The sequence below is a fragment of the Nymphaea colorata genome, chromosome 5 (assembly GCF_008831285.2).
Source record: "Nymphaea colorata isolate Beijing-Zhang1983 chromosome 5, ASM883128v2, whole genome shotgun sequence".
NCBI lineage: Eukaryota > Viridiplantae > Streptophyta > Magnoliopsida > Nymphaeales > Nymphaeaceae > Nymphaea > Nymphaea colorata.
The window spans coordinates 10,500,352-10,521,950 of record NC_045142.1 but is presented as its reverse complement, the minus strand read 5'-3'; the positions used below and the strand labels follow the sequence as shown (position 1 = coordinate 10,521,950).

The window sequence follows — 21,599 nt, the reverse complement described above, 5'->3', positions numbered from 1 at the left end:
TTGGATCTCAAATTTGGATATGAGATTCAGAATTGGACCTGAATCTCATATTTAGATCTGGATTGAGGTAGAAGCATTGAATTGGATCTAAATTTTGGATCTAGATTAAGAATTTGGAACAGAATAAGGATATAAATCTAGATTTTGGATCCTGTGTCGGATCTGAATTGGATCTAAGGCACAAAAAATGAGATCAAATGAGTCCAAAATTGTGATTTGGATCTAGGTCTAGATTTAAAATTCTGTTTTGGATTTAGTTTTAGAGTTTGGATTTGGGTACATATCTATTTTTTATCTAAAGCCATAATTTGGATTTGGATATAACGATTTGTTCGAGATCTAGAGATGAAATTTGGATTTGGATATGGATCTAAGGATCTATTTTGGGTTTGGGGATGTAATTTCGATCTAGGGATATGTTTTGGATATGAAGCTGTGATTTGGATCTAGAGATCTGTTTTGAATATTTAGATCCATGTTTGAATTATAAAATAAGTCTAAACTGAGGTTGGGCTTTGTGTCCAAAGTTTGCAACTAGATCCAAATATAATTGATAGCCAAGTAAAAGAAGAAATTGATCAGAATCAAAAGAAATTAAAGTGTTTCAGGCCAAAAAATTTTGGAATTTGTTGTAAATTTATCATACAATGTTTGAAAAAAAATGCTAAATATTGACTTTTGAAAACCACTGGCTGCCTCCAAAGCTAGCCTCTGCTATCATAGTAAACACATTACCATCCACCTCTATCTTCCTAACGTTGTTACACTGCATTCTGGATTTTGCGATCGTTTGAAAGAATCTCCTGTTTTCATCCCAATCTCGAAACTATTTTACTTCAGATTTTTCTCTCCGCATGACATCCTCAATATGAAGAATCTCTTCCAATCTCACCTGGGTGCCATCTTCCTCCGAAAAAGCTTTTCAGTCCCTTCTCTCACTCCTCTTCCGGACCTTGACAAAACTATTTATCGACTCCCAGATATTGTATTCTATTCTACTGCAAAAGTGAAGACTGTTTTTGATTTGGGTCCAACTTCTGTTGCTCCCTGTGTTCTTGTAGAACGATTATGGTTTCAAGGGCATTGATATGACACTAAGGGGCGAGTTTGTGGGAGAGGATGTTTGCATTGAGCAATGGAAGAAAGCTGGACTTGTAAGAATCAAGTTAGATGTTCCAATCAATTTCGCACCCGTACTGATGGTGAATTTGAGAATCAAGTTAGATGTTCCAATCAATTTCGCACCCGTACTGATGGTGAATTTGGACCCGGGGATGGAAGGTTACACCTCTCGGAAGTGCTTTATGAAAAAGAAACTAGTTTTGGTGATGTACGTGGTGGGGCTCTCGCCTACACTTGGGCTTTATGTACAGAAAGCATGGAGAATAAAGACAGAAAGCAGAGAGTCAAAGTGGTGCAGAAGAGCTGGAAAGGAGGGATGAATGGGTGGAGAGAATGAAGAAAGGAACTCATTAGAAACTTCATCAAAAAAGGGCGGTAGCAAGTACCAGGTAGATAATGGCGACGCACTGGGCAAGGTCTGCTCTCCACCTGTTTGAGGATTTGACAAAGCAAAGGAGAAGGGAACTAGATCAACAAAGTAGCACAGTGATAATGCAGGTAAAAATTCGGACTCGGCTGGAGTCAAGAATCGGCTTGAGCCAAGCAGAGAGTAAAGAAAGGATGTCTGAGAGACTTGAAACATCGAGCCTCCTGCTTGTCAGTCGCATGCATATCTGTTTAAACCATCTATCTTTTGTGATAACTTTATAGATTTATTTTATATATTTTCTTTTTCGAGCTTAACCAAGTTTAATAGAGCGCGCTTGCTTGACTTGGGCTCGACCCGTTTATATGATGAAGTTCATTTCATAGCTCAAACTCGACTCGTTTAATAAATCAGTCAAGCTCAAATTAGCTCAACCTGTTGAATAGCCCTATTGCATGGTAGTAAAACAAAACGTCGATTAGGAGTTCATCTCCTTTGCATCCACCAGGCAATAATGGTATGTTCGTAGAGGCTATGCCCTTTTCTCACTCTCTCTTGATTGAAAAAAAAAAATTCATGAAGAAGGATGCATCATAAGAGTAGGCTGTAAGAGGAGAAAGGAAAGGGGTGATGTAGGTCAGGAGACTATAGAGAATGTGGAAGATTGGTTTAATAGAACAATGGCAACAATTCTACTTGGTCCAATAGAGGGGTGTGCAGTGAAAATATCCAATGCAAGCTAGACTAAGGCTTTGTGAATGTGTTTTGGGATAATTGTGGTTTCAATTTTTTGCTCCTTGGACACTATTCCCCGCGCTCTACCTCAGATCACAAAATGATCTTGATCAACCTAGAAGCTCCTACCAATCAAAGGGGCTGCAAAGAAAAGTTTCAGAGTCCTTAAACCATGGCTACTCACCATTGAATGTAAGCATATTTTCTTTGATGAATGGATCAGTCACAAAAAAATATGTTTTTTTTAAAAAAAAAGTGAAAAAATGCGATAAATTAAATTGCTGTTTAAAACTAAAAAAAAAAGTAATTTTTTATTTTTTTCAATTTTTAATGCCAAACATATTTTTTTCTCATTTTTTATTTTTTATTTGTTGCAAATCTACTTATATTCTGATGTTTGTGTTATTAGTTTCTCACTTATTTTACTTTTTCCTCATTTTTATTTCTTTTTTTAATTTTTAAAAATTTATTGTATTTTTTTTCTTTTTTTTTCCAAGCTCACCATATTATATTCGAGAAAAACTTTGCAATTTAAAACTCTAAAACATTATTTGTAACTATGGTCAAAGCTTACGCTGAATGATGCTCTATGATGCGCGTGGTTCAGAAGCTATCGGTCCCAAAGACTGGGGTATTAGATTCATGGCATGTTTTGTTTCATGAATTCACTCTGACAATGGATTCATGAAACACTATGTGACTCGGATGGGTTGATTTGGAACTCCGATAGCGAAGAACTCGTTCAATATTTTGGCATTGAAGGCATTCTCTGTGGTTTGTTTCACCGAATTGGTGGAATATGTGGATCAGAAACCGCGACGTCCATCGATGAATTGAGAGCCAAATGAACGTAGCCAGATGGATCAAACATCTGCATTCCAAATTTGGCTACGTTCAATCTGCAGTATTCTCTACGATCAAACATCTGCATTCAAAATTTGGATTCAGAAAACTTGAAAACTTGTCGATTGGGGTTTGGTCCACCGAACGTAATAATAAATAAGAAATGATACTAATTTATGAGCCATCATTTTCTATGACAAGCTGTTTCCTTTCCTTTGAAGGGTAGGTCAGATGGATCCATCATGGTCTGTAAAGAAGGCTTTATTCGCATGCATGTCCCATCACAATCATATTATTAGCAGTTTCAGGAATTCACCAAGAGAAAATTATTTTTTCTTGTCATCGACTTTTCTATTCCCAGTTTCACAGGAAATGGCGATAATAAATGAAGCAGACATACTTCCTCCATTTTGATCTTCCTCCATTTTGATTCCTCGATTTTGATTTGAAGATTTGGAATGAGTAGGAGAAATATTTCATCTTATTGACTTTCATGATCAAATGGGTCTGCTCTAATTCAATTGACTAGTTCCTGTGAAATTTGATACTGGATCCGATTCAAGAGCCTCTGATTTTTTTTCATCAAATTGGCTGAATCAACCATAAATTGGCTGATTCAAGCTGAATGGGTAGTTATTAAAAAAAGGAAAGAAAATGTCTAAAAGATCACAAAATTGGGAAAGCACGCTATTTCAATAGAGATAAAGAATGGGCAAAAAGCCTCTCCTTTTTTTTTTATAAGAATACTTTTTTTATAAGAATACACATAACATTGATAATATTTTTTTTATTAAATAATTACTATGAATATGGGCAAGCCAGAAATTTTTCATGAGATTGGTCGAATTAAAGTTTCTAAATTTTGATTAAGACCAAAATATCATTTTTTATAATTTTTACATAGAAGAATTAATTTTTTTTAACTTACATGTAATTTTTTTTAAAAAAAATTGAGGTAGGGCCAGGGTCCATGCAGGCCTACCTTGGCGCTGCCCCTGATTAAGAAGGTGTTACCATTACATTGTTACTTTAACTATTATTCTTCTCTAAATTTTCTAAAAATTTTAAATGAAGTGATGTTCTAATTAATCCGATTCACAACAGATTTCAATTCCGATTCGCTGGATCGCAAAATTTCCAATTGGATTGATGACATCGGGTGACACAAATGTCACAAGAATATAAACAAGAAAATTCCCTTCCAATCCAATTTATGTTAAAAGTTTATTGTGGTGGAAACATACTCTGCAGTCGTCGTCATCATCATCATGGACACCGAGCAAAACCCATGAGCTCCCCCGCTCGTGAATACATTCAGCTTCCAATTCATGCATCTTAAATGCTGCTGCCAGGCGTAAAGTGACCATATACAAATGACCCATGAGCCACTGCATGAGAAAAAAGAAATTCCAGTTAAAATCTAGCCGCTGCCCAAGATTTGAAAATCTTGGGACATTTAATCCAGGAGAAAGAAAATGAACAATCCTGATGATACCATCAAAGATTTGGAAATCTTGGGACAATCCTGATGATACCATCGACAAGTTATCACTGGCACCATCTTTGAAATCTGGTGATGTCACTGCATATGACCTCTTGAAGCAGAAGCACACTAAAAAGTGTTTTATAAATCTGTTATGAATTTTAGATGCATCATAAGACCATTACAAACTGTTCCATTTGCCTAACAGACTTAAAAATGTTACCAAAATCTTGATATTCATATTAGTTGCATCTTAATTGACATTTACAACTTACATATAATATAATAATTTCTGAGATATATTTTCTAAAAATTTTCTTTGCCTTCATTATTTGTTTCCTTTTGAAGCTGAACATCACCCCCACAAAGACCAACTGACTCAGTTCACGCCTTCTGTCAGATCCACAAAGATGTAATGAATCCACTTTCCTGAATATTGCAAACAAGGAAAAAGAAACGGCTTTTGCTCGTGACGTTAGCGGCAATGTCTTTTTCTCTCCGGTCAACGAAGGGACACAATTGGACCTCAAGCATTCGGTGAATAACCAAAAACATATATATATATATATATATATATATATATATAAAGTAAGAAAGTACTAGTAGTGATGTCAAGGAAAATTGAAACCAACAGCTGCCAAATGTTATTAGTTGGCTAAAAAACATATAACCATTATTAGAAGCCTTTAGTCACATGGGCATTAGCGACAACAAAATATATATATATATAAGTAAGAAAGTACTAGTAGTGATGTCAAGGAGAATTGAAACCAATAGACTGCGGAATGCTATTAGTTGGCTAAAAAACACGGAACCGTTATTAGAAGCCTTTAGTCACATGGCCATTAGCGACAACTAAAGATCACTAAAAGTCATTAGTTACGGGGGCATGAGAGATAGCAAATGGTTTATGAACAATTTAAGATGTTTTCAGCAGTGATTTATTGCCACTTTTAGTTCTGAGTTATGAACTTTTAGCCATCAAACAAGATCTAGCTTATTTTAATTTTCCTTTACATTAGTATCGGTTTGTAACGGCCCTTGTCAACCTGTTGTGCTCGCGATGTGTTGCTCGAGTTTATATTTTATATTTTATTGAATTAGTTTAAGACATTAAAAATAAAAGAAACTAAGGCAATACGGACAATATGTATCGATTAAGAAAATCGATGTATCATCTAAGCTAATATTGACAAACATTCAAAGGAATTACAGGTAGCTTTGATTTATGCGTGGTGCCGGCGAGAAACTTACGACCGATTGACGGTCAAGGCACATGATCCATTACGCGGGGTTTGACTTCACAAGTTTCAAACCAATAAATTTGCATATACATTGAATTCATAAGAGTTTGAAGTTTATAGATATGGTTTTCTTTTTTATTGTTAAAGCTTTTGGCTTAAAATGGACCTACAATATATTCTTCAATTCAAGTGTTGCGCATGCCACAATCTAAAACCTGAAGAATTAGCACACGGAAACGTAGCAATGACGGAATGTGAACCACCTTACCGTCCTGTTGCGCTAGAACTAGGTAAACTTTATCTAATGTTTGACTATTGTGTGAAAAGCTGACCTCGTGAAGCAATTGCTTGAAACTTGTGGCCATAGTTGCTCCTGCTTCTTAACTAGAGTCGTGTGTCGATGAACTCCTTCAGTTTCGTGCTCTTCTAGATTATAGTTACCTGAACAAAAAGAAAAAGAAAAAAGAAAGCTGTGGTACTATTCTCCTAAATATTTTTTAAATTGAAAAATTACGGATACTTAATATAAAATGCTTGACATGGGATATAAAACTGAAACGCATGTGATATATAAAGCTAGGAATATAATTACAAACCAAATATTTTTCATGCATTTACGGAAATTACAGGTTTTTCAAGGTAGGACCGTAAATTTAAAATTTCGAATTTTCAGGAAAAGCGTGAATAAGGGTGTTATTGTCTTTCTGCATTGATCTGCGGTCCACACAGGCTACCTGCTGAGCCCTCCCTCCCTTTCCCCTTCTCGTTAAGGTAGGTAGTAGACTTCGGTTGTACGTAAGCGAAACCCCCAACGCTGCGCCTCTTCCTACCGGTCTCCATTTTCGTCCGGCTGCCGTCGTCGGACGGACGGTGGCTCTCTGCCCTTGAGCTCTATATGTCACAGGGAGCCCTTGTTCTCTCCTCTTAGCGCCTAGTCGTCGTTTTAGTTGAGCTGGTAATACTTCCCGGTTCCTTCTTCATTTTTTCTGTGTTGCTTTCAGGATTTTTGCTTTCATTTTTGCCCTATTTAGCCTGCCTTTGCCTTCTCTCTCAATGGAACTTTTGTGGGTTTTCGTGGTTATGATCGGGGACGTCATTCTTTGCACCATTGGTAATTGGTGGCTGAGTTTATGTTGGTGTTTTTGGGAGTTGTTACTGGATTCTATGGCTAGTTCTTTTTTGTTTTTGGTTTCCCTTCTGTGTTACTAAAAGTCAGTCTTCAATTGCTGGGAAAGTGCTGAGCGCTGCGGTTGTGGGTGTTTTTTTTTTTTTTTTTTTTTTCAATGGATAAGGTTATAGTTGATGTTGATATAAAGTAGAACTCATGAAGAGTTTTTTACGTCTGTCGTCTTTTGGGGGAGATTGTAATTGATGAACTCGAAATTTAGCAGGACCTGTGTGGGCAAGAGGGACTAGTGGCTTGGGGTCTGGAAAATTTGTCTGTCCTTTGGTGCATAATCACATCTTGCGGAGGGTGAGCTGTATCACATGGGGATTCATGACAATATTGTTAATATCTAGGTGGAAAGAAGGAGAGGTGGGAGAAGGGGGTTTGGTTGTGGGCTTGTTGGGGTTCTGGGAAGAGAAACGACCATCTCTGCTTAAGCCCGGGGCCGTAAAGTGACGCAGGAGCTGGATCCAGTTGTGTCTGGGCCCGCAAAAGATCCATTTGCATCGTGATTATGTCTTTTTTTGATGCTGTCCAATTTGTCGAATTCCTAGATTATGATGAACATTTTTGTTAATTATCTTGACTAGGCAGATTATCAAGTAAGTATTTATTATCTGATTATTTTCATAGTTGAGAAAAGATTATCTTGCCATTTTTAAAAAGTTCTCCACATCTGTGGATAGATGAGACATGTGTCAAATGAAAAAACAAAATCGTGAGCTTTTTGTTCTGTCATTTTCGTCTACTTGTCCTCTAGTTTCTCTTCATTTCATACTTTTCCTTGGCAATTACAGTTTTTACATTATAATGAGTAGATTCTGTTTGCAAATTGAGTGTTGATTTGCTTCATAAAGCCTGAGGAAAAGTTGAAAGGTATGTTGGAAGCACCATAGAACTCCTTGGATTGTCTATGACTGATCCCTCGTGAGGATCACGGATATGAGTTTTCTTTCTCTATTTCCTGTAGAATCTTGGTTATCTTGTAGAAAGATCAGCACTGCAGGAACTCATAGGTTGCGGACTACAAGCCAAGGAAGATTATTGGCAGACAAGAGATCTTCTCTCTCTCTTTCTCTCTCTCTCTCACACACACACACAACACACGCGCACACAAACACATGCTACACATATTTAGCTCTTATAAGCAAATCAAGTCAAGTTTGCAGATATCTGCCTTTAACAGGAAGTGAAAGTTGAACCTCCTCTATCAGGTTCTACCACATAGAACAACATTTCTGCTGTTGAGAAATCACTACTAGAGTAGTAAGCATCTTGCTTTTCTACTCAACCAAGCCTTAGGAGTTAAGAGCTAGGGCTGTGGTTTAAACTTCAAAAGAAACCATGCTTTACCTTGCAACACTACCATGACATTTTGGAAGAGTTATCAGTTTGGATGTTTTGGTGTTCTGGACCAAGACATGAGTACTTAAGATTATCAACATTTGGCTTAAATCTGTCTGCTTTTCATCCCAATTTTGAACCTCAATCTGCTGAGTTTTATGTTCTGTTTCTATGAGAGTACCTAGTAGATGTGCTATGGCCTGCACAGACACATGTATATGTAAATACTTAGTGCAAAAACTAAATGCATATCTGCACAAACAGAAACTCGATAGGTAAAGGCTGTGCATTGTTAGTCTTAAGTGTAGATTCATGCTATATCTAGGCACATGAAATTACCAAGTTTAAGTTGAGTATGTATCAATCCAAAGAATTAAGTTTTACATCTCTCAAGATTGGATAGAACCTCATGCCTGATGGGGTGCTCGAAGCCCATACGATACTTGCTCTTCAATGTACAATAATTTATTTAGCTTTGTTCTGGTAGGTTGGATCTGTTTCATTTCTTATAGCTTAAATTCTTCTTCAAGAACTAGCCTTATTAGGCATGGATTTCCTTGTATATATTGTGGTTTGTTTTTCTGTTCTTGTCATAATATTTTTCTAGTTGGTCCTTTTAAAGTTGAAAAGGATTCAATTATGGTTTAAATTTGGGAGAAAAAATATGTTGAGAAAGATGGGGACACCTGAAGCTGTGGTCCTGAAGTGATGATGTGAGGCTCAGGCCCCTGAATAGCGAGGCTTATTTATTATCTCAGTTTCCAAACTTTCTAATCCTTAAGCTGGAGGACTATCTGTTTGAATCGTTAATTGAAACTTGAAAGTTTGTTATTATTGGTTGTTCATGCTTTAAGTTTCTGTAACAGTAATCAAAGTGTTCATGCTTTCTACTCAAATTATCTTGTGTCCTTATTTCTGCTGTTTGCAGTCTTAATTCATCCAACAACTGATTTAACTCTTTGGTTGTTCAAATACTGAAGATGTCAGGTGCATATTCTGACTCAACTAAAAGAAGTGCATATTCAGATAGAGAGAATACAGTTGGCAGAAGTCAATATGTAAGATTGGTTCTTTCAGATGAGCCGAAAGTCAATACTTCTGATTCTTTATCTCCCGAAGAAAACCCTAAAGTCAACAAATTGCTCTGGTGGTTGAAGATTTTCTTGTATTCAGTTATTTCCATAGCTGCTGTGACCATCTTTGTCATTTATGGAGTACCTTTCCTCTTTGAAAAGGTAAGACACCTCCTTGGATTGTTGTATTCACATGCTACATGCTTTCTTGATTTGTAGTTGTATTGCAATATGGAGCTGGCACATCTACTTCTGTTCCTTTCCTGAATATTTGATCTCTCATCTCACCAAGTTGTATATTTAGGATATAGTAGAATCTTGGCCCCTATGAATAAGGATATTCCTGATATCCTTAAAGGAAAAGTTAAGTGGTGTAGGCTCAGTGAGAAGTCAGACATGAATCACCTGCAGGGAATTTTGATAAATATGAATAAGATGTAAGGTTTGAGGCTGATGTGTGATCTCCAATTTTAAAAACCTATCTTAAAGTAGTAATTGTATATAGTTTGACATGAAACATGCAGGCTACCTTGTGGAACAATGACGGAAAACAAGCAGATTCAGATTAAGATACTACTTTACCACATAATGGTAAAAAAATGCAATTTCCCTCCTCAATTTTTCCCTTTACACGAAACACAGAAGCCTCCTTCAAAAAATTTTCACATGACAATAAACCATCCTGCAATATTTATAAAATTAAAAGGGTTCCCAGTAAAATAATTGCAGAAGACGAGTTATTTTCCTTTTATCTTTTCAAGAACAGGTTCACACTACAAATTTTGACTCTCTCAAAAAGTCACATCTTGTGTTTGAAGAAAATAAAAAGAAAAGGTTGTGAAAGGTATGGACAAGAGATCGGGATAATACATGATCTAAATTCATGACATATCCATATAATGGGATTTAGATCTATGTCCAGTCAAATTAAGTAAAATCTTTTTCCAAGAGGTGATTTGAAGTGAAGGAAGAGGGAGATGGATTAAAGCCCTCTTCTCTCTCTCATATTTTTTTTTCCTTCTCCATCATTTCTTCCTAACACAACAAACATTGGTGTTGAAAAAGGAAAGAGGATCATGGCTCGAATCAGAAAGCCCCAGCTGCTGACCTGGGTAAATTGGAAAATAATGTGCTCTATCAGTTGGCATCCAGGTGTGGTCTAGAATTGAACTGGGTTGTACTTCACAAGTAATCATGTCAATGTAGACTTAGGTGTCTGTCTAACTAGCCAGCAGTCCCCTAGTCATGCTAGGTGAGAATCACTAGCTATGTCACATGGGTGCGGGGTGCATGTGCTGGTGTGTATGCCGCAATTTTTCAAAAAAGCTTAGGTGCGTGTGCAGTGATGATGTAAACTTTGTCTGATTCAGCGGATCGCACCAGACATGCTGTGTTGGAGAAGCACTAGTACCAATACCAGTGTCAATATGGGGCACAGTAGCCATTCAGGAGCACCCACATGACATAGTTGACTAGTTCCTACTTCCAAGTCAATTTGGTCCTTTTGTGGGCTGAAATGGTTGACTAATCAACAATTGTCGATGACCGTCTAGTCACTATTAAGGGCCCTTCTGAAAACAAAATGCCCTTCTATAATTTTAAATATAATTTTTCTGTGTGTGCATAGCTATATTGTTGCTGATATCCTCTTGGCTCCTGCTGTCCGGATGCTCTGGCCTCTCACACACACAGCCCAATGTATTGTGCCTTTTTGTGTGGGAGGCCAGAGCATTCTGACGACCAGCGAAATCCATGTCATATATATATATATATATGTGTAATGTGTGTGTGTGTATTTATATATTTATATATATGAGATCAGCTAGCCAATGTCCACAGCCGGATGCCTTTTTTTTACATTTTGCAATGCTAAAAACCTTCACAAATAGTGCATTACATGGCTAAAAACTCTGGTCAATTAACTGTTATCGTGGAATGCACCATTTGCTACAGTTTTTTGCACCGCAAAATGCAAATAATCCAGCAATGGATGTTGGCTGGCTCATTTCAATATATATATATATATATATATATATAGAGAGAGAGAGAGAGAGAGAGAGAGAGAGAGAGCTTGCTACCTATATGGCAGGATTTTTTTTTTATTCTGCATCACCAAAAACCATGCAAATGGCACATTCCATCGGTAAAGACTATGGCCAAGCAAATGCTGCTATCAATCCTCCTTTCACGATGGTTTTTAGTGACATAAAATACAAAAACGACCATCCTGCCACATAGATAGCTAGAGTTGCAAATCATGCTTTTCCTATTGCATATCCCTAGGGAAACATTACTAGATTTATCCCATCAGCTATTTCATATGTCACTATGGGTCATACTGAAACAAAATATTGTTTATTGACAGGTGTGATCCGTTGGACATGGACCCAATTTTTCCCTTCCAAATTTTCCCCTTTGATCCCTTATCCGTTTTTTTCTTTCTCCTGGCAGTATCAGTGTTTTTCAATTCCTCTATTTATATATTTAAAGAGAGAGAGGGCTAGTACACATATCCTTTTCCATTTCTTCCCACCATTTGCTAATGCACAGTTAGTCGCTTCTTGGAGTATGATATTTGCTGAAAGAAATAGACTTTTATAATTTTATATGTTCTTTTTTTTTGTTGAAAGATAATAAAGTATATGTTTACTGTATCATCAACATTGATGTGACTTTGCACTGTCAATGATTATGCTACAACCGGAGTGCATATAACTTGTGCTGAACTAGTGATATGGTGCACATTTTGCACATGGAAGTTTGATAGCCGGCAGAATAAATTCATTGCTAATTTATCCTAGAAGACTTCTTCTGTGTAGCCACACATTATAAACCAATGAAGGCTCATACTTATCTATCCCTTTTTGCAGGTTATTGTGCCACTATTGCAGTGGGAAGCAACAGCTTTTGGCCGACCTGTTCTTGCCCTTGTGCTTGTTGCCTCTTTGGCCTTATTCCCTGTCCTCTTGATTCCTTCTGGGCCTTCTATGTGGTTAGCGGGAATGATATTCGGTTATGGATTTGGTTTTCTGATAATCATGTTAGGAACAACCATTGGCATGGTGTTGCCATATGTTATAGGCTACACATTCCGTGAACATATTCATGTGAGTTTTTAGTTTGCCTTGGTTGTCGATCTAGATACTTTTATCTAGCTGATATTGATTTGTGTTCTGAAAGTTTGTGCTGTAAATCAATGCAGAGATGGTTAAACAGATGGCCTGATAAAGCTGCTGTGGTTAGGCTGGCTAGTCAAGGAACTTGGTTCCATCAATTCAAAGTTGTTGCACTCTTTAGGATTTCACCTTTCCCTTATACAATTTTCAATTATGCAGTAGCTGCCACAGACATGAAGTTTGGACCTTATATATGTGGTTCAATCGCTGGAATGATACCTGAAGCTTTCATTTATATATATAGGTTAGTTCTCGCTCTATGGTTAGCTTTTTATTTCCTTGGCGTTCTTTCTGATTCTTAGAAAGTTTTGATGGGCATCACTTATTCTGAATGGCCTCCTCTTTGGTGTTCTCATGCAGTGGTCGGTTGATGAGAACTTTAGCAGAGATGAAGTACAACAATCACAAATGGACACCTGTTGAGATAGCATATAATATCATTTCGTTTATTGTTGCCATTTTCACCATCATCGCTTTCACAGTGTATGGAAGGAGGGCTCTAAACGATCTCAAGGACACAGAAAAATGCAATGGTGATGAGGCCTGTGGGCAAGTAATTTCAAATGATCCCATTGAAATGAGGAACTTAGATACACCATCTCCATCACCATAGCATTAGGTTTTCATGGAGCTGATGAGTCATACATTGCCTTGTATTTTCACAAGCTATGGAGAGGGAGAGAAAGAGGATCATCAGGCAGGGAGCTCCTGTGCCTTGTGACAGTATGTTCAAGCAACTAAAATCTTACTGGTTAGAAAGATGAACACGTCCATCATGCTGGACTTTGTCCTGGTAAGGCTTCTGGAGAGTTTGTGGTTGTGCTCTGTGAGTTTTGGTGATGAATTGTAATCTATTAGCTGGCTGAGAACATGCTAAGATGTCAGATTGGGGTTTGTGCTAGATATCTTCTTAGACAAGTGTGGGAAAAACATAATTTAACATGTTAATGATGGGTAGATAGCCCCTCCGGCCATTTGTACAGCCAAAAATCCTAACAAAGGATCCAATACAAACAAGGTCATTCAAGCAGCCAACTTCTTGTTTCTACATAATTGTTCTTTTGGATTATTGATAACCATTTTGTTTATTGTTCTTGTTACTGGCCCCACACCCCTCTCCCCCCAAAACCCGCCCCTCCTCTCTAGAGCAGCGAGAGAGAGATCCATGTTAAATCAACAGTTCTGCCTCTATCCTTTTTGCCACTTTGTCAGCTAAGAATGATTTTCAAATTTATGTTATTGCAAACGGCACAAGCTGCTCGGTATCTCCTATTTATTTTCATGTAGTTTTTACTTTGCAGAAACCTCTGGGACTGAAATTGTGTCTGTCCCTCCGGCAGTTTAACCATCCAAGAAGGGGCCATTTTTGTCTTTTTGTCAGAATCGACAATATGAAACGAAAACCACATCTTCAAATGATTGCTACTAATTTGACTTGCCATTGATGCTTAAATTAGGGTGTTGTTTAACAGTATAGGGATAGCTCTATTAGTACATATGAAGGAATAATTGCTTCACAATCACGGATCGGATAATATCTGATTATTGATCTAAGTATAAATCTGTTTAGTTAGTTCTGGTAAGCAATTGACATCTAAATACTAATTCTATTAAAATCTGGTATGCAATTTCATATCTGAACCCATATTTCAGTTGGATATCCTACCAGAATCCACTAATGATCTGACCCAATTGGATATGGTTTTATACTAGTTGGATCTGAATTCAGTTTTCAAAACACGGTCCAAATTTGAACCTAATTACGCAAAAGTTAATTAAGTCGAACACAATAAAAGGCTGGACCCGACCAGAATCCGAACTATTTCTGTTCCTAGTAATCCTTATCTAAGGCATGCAAAGACTGCCACAGAAGAATGAGGATTGTGATGAAGATTGAAGAGTCATCACGTGTATGGAAGACGTTGCTCAGATCAATGCACGCATCAAACTGAGGTTTCTGAGTGCGATTGGAAGCATTACATGGCCTATCTACTAGCAGCATAACTTCAATACCATCTGCAAAGGCACAAGTGTGGGAACAAGACTAAGGAAATGGTTTAATTGGCACATAAACGAAATGCTGCAACAATCAATAGTGTTCTGCAAATGCAGTAGAAGTTAGTTTTTTCGTTTGTGAGAAATAGACAAATAGAAATCAGTATTGTTGCTTAGAGATATCAGAATCAAATTTCAGACAGCGCATCATTAACTTTAAGATTAGCATCTTAAACAATCACGGTACAGAGCATCAACGGAGATTGCCATCTGCGGTAGCCAAGGCAGAGTAAAGGATACTTGCTGAAGTCGATGAGGTACAACAGAGACAATTTTAGCACTGCTTCCTGTTTCATTTCTGAGCTTGCTCTCCACTGGTTCCAAGAAGATCTAACAGAAACTTGGAACCACCTAAAGGCATCCAATCTTGAAACAGCAGGATACTTGTTAGGCTTCCCGGCGTTGGTCGGAAACAAGTTGTCAGGAATATTAAAAAGTATACACTCTCTCCTTTTTCTTTTGCTGTATGTTTATCAAAATAACGTGCCCGATCCAGGCTTAAGTACTTTAAGATGTTCTCAGTTTAGCGCCTCTGTATTTATTCTTCAAGATCATCTTGTATTGTGCATTTAAGTCTCTCATTCTTAATTTACAGGAAGACCTTTTTTTTGTTATGTACATTGAATGACTCAGTTCATCATTCTATTCAAAGAATTTCGCTTTGAAAGGATTTGAGCAGCTGAGCAGAAAGCCTGAAAACGAAAACTAACATGAAAAGTATTGAACAAAGTATGGTAGCGATGAAATTCCTTTTTGCTTCACTGAGCATTCACTTGGCTCCAGCATTAAATGTTTTGACTTCTTCTTGGTTTCAAGAATAGATAGCTGCGTAAACATTCTTTGAGATACAACATTTTTTCCTACAACAGTGGCTCTGTCCGGAAACAAAAGAGATCCTGTCCAACTTCACATACTGCAGGAAAGCGCCTGCTCTTTCTTAAACAGAGCTATCTTGGTAAAGCTTGGTCATTCCCTCACAGTGTGTGTGTGTGTGTGTGTATAATGTCCTTAAGAAGGCTTTTTGGTCGGTCAGATCTGCACTCTGTTCATGTTCACAAGTCATATATATCGCAACCTCTGGAAATTCAATGCAAATCATTTTCAGCAGACGGCTAGCAAGGAAAAATTGCACACGTCAATAAGCATGGTTTGGACGAAAGGACAAGTTCAACAACAGATAATGAACTACAGAATCCTCCTAACGCAGAAAATTTTAGCCTGACTTTAGTGGAAGCTATTGAGAATTTCTTCAGTACAAATCATAATGACCAACATGCGCATCCACGTCCAGTAAGCAAGTGAGAGCGTACTTTCCCCGGCTCTTTAAATAATAAAAAATGTCAAATGTTTAAATTTTTTAAAGGGTTAATTTGGCATGCCCGACAACGATTCAATCCGATCAAAGATTTGTTGAACTTCGGGATTCAACTTCAAGAGTTGCTCTTGAAACTGGAACAATCTATTCATATAACAAAACACAAAATTGATTTAGTTGCATGATAAAGAAAGAATCAGACTGAAAGAACATAGAGTATCTTGTCAACTTAAGTTTTGGAAAATCACCAGCTGATCTATTATAAGCAATTTAAGAGCGTGGCGGTTCTGTCACTCAGGCACATTGATCATAGACTAAATCAATCACCTTCCTGAGTTCAAAGAAATTCTGAAGTCAGTCTCGTTCCTCTATTCTAGTAAGCCCATAGATGGATTCTCCTGCTTCAAGGATCAAATCTGCTTCTTCTCTTCCACCAATAAATTAATCCTCTTAATTCCCGAGCGATCGATGCCGAGGACAGTAATGAATCTGATCATGGTTGGCATTGAGAGTTGGCCGATCGACAGAGTGGCCGAGTAGCAACCTTTCCTTCATTACCCATGTGGAGAAAACCATCAATCAACTACCAAAAACACCAATTAGAGGCTCCACACCGCAAAATCTGGGACAGCCAACAAATGACTAGACTATCGTTCAAAAAGAACCACAATTATTGTAATCTCTCTTTATGAGGATTGCAGTCTTCGGAGTAGAACTCATTGTTCTCTATGAGCGACTTGAGAATCTCATAAGGAACTTCCTCTAGCGGCTCCTTAGGTGCTGATCCAGAGGGGAAACCCGAGCAGAAACAGTGGGAAAAAGAGAGAAGGCGACCCTTGTGATTACTTTGGTTTTCTTGAACTGCGCATCTGCCATTGAATCTCTTGAGCCTCTGAATGGGAGAAGGAACGAGCTTCTTGGTCTTCAGTCCCGACCATCTTTGCTTCTTCTGCTGCTGTCTAGATGTTTCAGAAGAATCACTGCCACCACCACTCTCTACGGACAGATCCATCTCAGATGAAACTATAGATGATTAATTAAAACCTCCAATCTGATGCCAAAATAAAGAGTGAAGCTCGTCAAAAACGAGTATTATCCAAACCTCACTTTTTGTGGCATCCAAATATTTTGGGAAGCAAGATCATTTTTATTCCCGAAAATAAGTTTTAGGACGTCGTTAATTCACACTATAAAGAAATTAAGGGTGGTTTAGAAATATTATATTTAAATGTTTGGTGGCTTACAACAAGCCTGAGCTAGATTGTTGGAGGACCCAATTTCTTGTAAGCTTCATGACAATCCCACCAAGGAATATTCCTTGGTGCCACAATCATCATCTTTATATCCTCTCGACACATTACATAAAGTTATAGTTGACTAATACATATAGGAAACCTTATGGTACTCTTGGTTTTTTACCATCGCTCAATCATCTAACTAAAGCCATCCCATTCATTAAGATAAATGATCAAAACAAAAAATAAGGAGAAAAAGGTGAATAATATTTTTGTAATAGATTACTAATTTTACACGTTTTTTTTCTTTGGTTTTCTTTCATTCATATGTCTGCTTTAAATGAAAGGTTTAGATTAGATGACTGAGTGTTTTTAGATAGCCAGAGTCATTATTCATTCACTTATATATATATATATATATATATATATATATATATATATATATATATATATATATATATATATATATATAATCAACCGAAGTGAGGGCGGGTCCCCTCACGAGGTCCCCACCCTGGGCTCACAAGGCTCAGGGGTTTAACCTTTTACTTTATGCGTGGGCACTAGGCCCGAGTGCACTAGGCCCGAGTCTAGTTTTTAAGTGTTTTCCGTTAAGTAAATAAGTTTGCTTTTGATGGGTTTCGAAATAAGGACCTAGCCTAGCGGGTTGTGCTTGGCATTTTGGATTTGGATTGTGGGTAGAGAACGAGATCTGGATTGTAGACTCGTTCAATTAGGACATGTATATATTGTCTTGGATCTTAGTGTTTGTATGGAAATTTTTGGCTAAAGAAAGCATTTGCAAGGTTTGCAATCTCTCTCCTCCTCGTGAGGCTGTCTCTCTCTCCCTCGGTCTAGAGGCGAGTTCTCCACTTCTTTGTCAATCACCGACTATCTCCTTGTGAGATCTTGTGGTGCCTCTCATCCCCTCGCGTCCCCTTTGCCTGTGACGCCTCCAAATCCAGCAAAAGCTTCGGGCAGCGGAGATATTCCTTTGGTGAACTCAAAGCACGAAGGCTTGCGGCGGATTCCTCCTACCGGCGGCAATCCCTCCCTCGTCCACGACTGTTTCCTCTTTTTGGTCTGCAATTCCAGCAAGGTTGGTGCCTTCTTCTCGACCTCGGTGAAGTTGAGAGGCTGTCCTTGCAACAGGGAAGGCTGAATTCGGTTTAGAATTCAGCAACGACGGCTTAGGTAAGTGCTTTAGTTCTCGGTTTTCTTCTTGTAAGTTCAAGTGATTAATGTAGAGCAGACTTCGCGTAAGAACTAGATTTTCTTCTCGGCAACCCCGTGAGGAAGGTCTGTGTTAAACAGTGATATCTGCTTTAAATTGTCCCAAAGTTCTTCTTGAAGAAAGATCTTGAATCTACGGTATTATCTAGCTAACAATCAAGAAAGATAGCGGCGGGTAGATCCGAGTTTGATTTCAGAAAACCTCGGATTCTGGCCTTTCACTTGTCCTTCGGTCCAGCAGGGTAAAACACCCTGTAACTCAAGATTTAACCGGCGAAAGTTAATTTGAATGAGCTCCCTGCAATCGCCCAATCAAGAGCTTCCAAATAACTAAATTCGGGCAAGATCGCATGGTCGGATTTCATTCTCGGTTCTTCGCCGGAAAACTCTGCAACTCCGGCCAAGCCTGCACTTTCCGGCACTCTCCAAAGCTTCCGACATCGTTAGACCAGTCTGCCCTTGTGCGAGTTGAAGCCCGTGTGAAGCTGAAAGGGGCGAATTAGTCTTCGGTGAGAATCTACTCAAACCTGATCGACTAGTCCACCGGCGCGAGCCCACTTGAAGAACTACTCGGACCAGGTTAGTGCAAGCTGCACCGTTGCTTTGTACACGTGTCAGCCATCCCCCGGTCGTTCCCAAGTCCGTGTCTCACCTGGCCCATCGTGTCCCTCACCCGAGTTTTAGTTATTTGCATGTCCCCTTAGCTTTAGGAGCACTAGTCGCCATCTCGCCCTTCACTCGAGTTGGCTGAGTCTTCTCCTCTTGTCGCATAGGATCCCAGCCACCCATCTGGCCACGTGGCGGCATCTCCTTGCCCACGACCCAGCTCTCCTCCAACTTGCACACCACCTTTTCCACCAGCTCCTCACAGCTCGTCACCTCAGTTACACGTTCCCCCTCTTTAGGCGCCACTCCCCTTTCTCGCGCCCCACTTTTCCACGTTTGTAGCGCAAGTCCCCTTGGACTCGCACCTAGCCTTAATCACGTCCCCATTCATCCTCACTCGCAGCCTCCCTCAACCGTTGATCCCTCCACGTGTCTCGATCTCTCTTCATCACGAGACCACACGAGCCAAGCCCCCCATCTCCTCTAACCGTAGCCCCTCGTGACCCTTGATCTCCTGACGTGTCACAATCTCCTCACTCGAGAGACCTACTCGAGTTAGCTAGACTTAAGTTCTTAGGTAGTTTTCTTAGCTCGAGCCTAGTCCTAAGTCAACTTGACTTAGCCCCTAACCCGACCTAGGTGCCTTAGTCAAACCCAACCTAGTTTGACCTTGACCGAACCCAGCTCACCTAGTCGACTTCTTCTTAGTTGACTTGAGCTCTTTTGACCTAACCCATTCTCTGCCCTAGGGACTCGGTCAACCCGAGCCCAGCTAGGACTATCCTAGTTGACTCGAGCCTAGCTCGAGTGACCCAGCTCACTTACCTCCAACCGAGCTCAGCCTCTTCCTAGCCCAGCTCGCCTACTAACCTCAACCCCCTCGACCGAGCTCGCTCTTAACCTCACTTCCTCTAGTTCTAGCTCTCGGCCTAACCTACCCTTTAACTAGGTAACCTCCCTTGTCAACCTAAGCACCTTTGACCCTCGGCCTACCCCAGCCCGAGCTCTCTTAACCTGACTGGCCTACCGTAGAGCCCCGCCAGTCCAAGACCAACCCAGCCGTAGCTAGGGACTAGGTTCAGCCGGCAACGTTAGCGCACTGCTAGCAGTCCTCGGCCAGCACCTCGGCCGCGTCCCGTCGTTGGATTTCCTGCCGGCGTCCGTGGCCGAGCCACTCGGAGAATAGGCAGGTAGGCACTGCCGAACTCGGCTTTCGCCCCCCTCGTCTTGTCCGCGGCTTCCGTCCAGCCTAGCGGCGACAATCAGTCGCTCTCTCCTCTCGGCTCCCGGCAGCAGGTGGCTGCCCAGTCGGCACTTCCTCGCCGACCCGTCTTCAGTCTGCAGGCGGCACTCGTCAGCACATCGGCGACGTCCAGTCGTTGCTCCGCCGGTGCCCAAGGCGACAGCCACTCGCCTTCGTCCCTGTCGCCGCATCAGCAGCTCCGCTCTCGGCTGACCGACTTCGTTCGCCAGCCAGCGCCGCTCGCAACTCGCTGTCCGCTCGGCCACTCGTCAACAGGCGGCCCGACAGCATGTCCGCGCCATTCTCGTCCGCGCGTCCGCAGGCAATTCCCAACAGCAGGCGACTCTCTCTGCTCCCCGCGCGCTCGTCTTCGCTCGGCAGCAGGCTGCTACTCCAGTCGGTCTCTGCCAACTCGTCCGACAGCAGGAGGCTGTCCAGGCCGCGCGCTCCACGCCGGCCCGTTGCTGCATTGCCCGGGGAATCGGTCTTCACCCCGCGGCTGTTTCGGCTCAGCCAAGGCTAGCCCTTGGCCGGTAACCCTCTAGTCTTTCAAGTAGATTTCGGGGAGGGTGTTTTACTTATTGTTTTAGGTGTTTACTTAGTTTGCTTTAGTTTTGTTTTAGCCCAAGGCTTCGGCCTAGCTCCCTGCCGTGGTACCTCAAGGGCCAGCTGCCCGAGACACGACCACAAGGAGCCGACTGTACCCATTTGTTTATTGTTGGGCGTGGTTTGTTCGTTAGCCGTGTATGTGGTGAATGGTTTGCTTGTGAGTGAGGCGAGTGAATTTCTTGTATCGCTTGCGTTTGTAAAAGCCGTGTCACCCTTGTAGTTGTTGTCGTAGGTCTGCCCGTAGTTAGGATTGGGAATTAAGGGTTTTCCGCACCTGAGTCTCCTGTCCTAAGGGTTTTTGTGCCGGGGTCTGTCCAGCCGGGTAGAAGAGTTGTAATTATTTTATTTTAGGTTTTTCGGTTTTTGAGCAGCACTCAAGAGACCTGGGAAGGTAGGTCGCTCTTGGTTAGGAAATTCTAGTCCTAGCAGGAGTGGGCCTAACAATTGGTATCAGAGCCAGGTTGAGGCTGTTATCGAAGTTCAAGCACTCGTTCCAAGAAGATCCGGCTTCAGCAGATCAGCCCAGGCGGAGAGTGTTTGAAGATTAGTTTCGGCAGCGTGATTTCCGTGTGCGTTAGTTTAGGAATTTCCTTTGTCGTTGGCTCCAAATAGCCAAATTCCTTGGTTTGTGCGTGTTTTCACTTGGTGCCTAACTCACGAATTCAATGGGAAATCCAAGAAGAACGTGAGCTCCGATGAGCCTGTGCTTGAGGACATTCCTCAGAAGCAAGCAGGAGATGCCCCTCCA

General features: G+C 40.3%; 1 protein-coding gene across 2 annotated transcripts; it reads left to right on the top strand.

Annotated features, from left to right (window-relative positions):
* Positions 1 to 6,550: 6,550 nt before the first annotated feature.
* LOC116254705 (Golgi apparatus membrane protein TVP38-like) lies at positions 6,551 to 13,590 on the top strand. Of its 2 annotated transcripts, none has more exons than XM_031630250.2 (5): positions 6,551 to 6,749; positions 9,235 to 9,541; positions 12,250 to 12,486; positions 12,582 to 12,799; positions 12,916 to 13,590. In XM_031630250.2, the coding sequence occupies exons 2-5, from the start codon at positions 9,287 to 9,289 to the stop codon at positions 13,166 to 13,168; spliced, it is 963 nt and encodes a 320-aa protein (XP_031486110.1). In that variant the 5' UTR covers positions 6,551 to 6,749; positions 9,235 to 9,286; the 3' UTR covers positions 13,169 to 13,590. The 2 variants fall into 2 exon arrangements, with proteins under 2 accessions (XP_031486110.1, XP_031486108.1); XM_031630248.2 differs by having other exon boundaries at positions 6,553 to 6,749; positions 9,287 to 9,541.
* Positions 13,591 to 21,599: the final 8,009 nt, after the last annotated feature.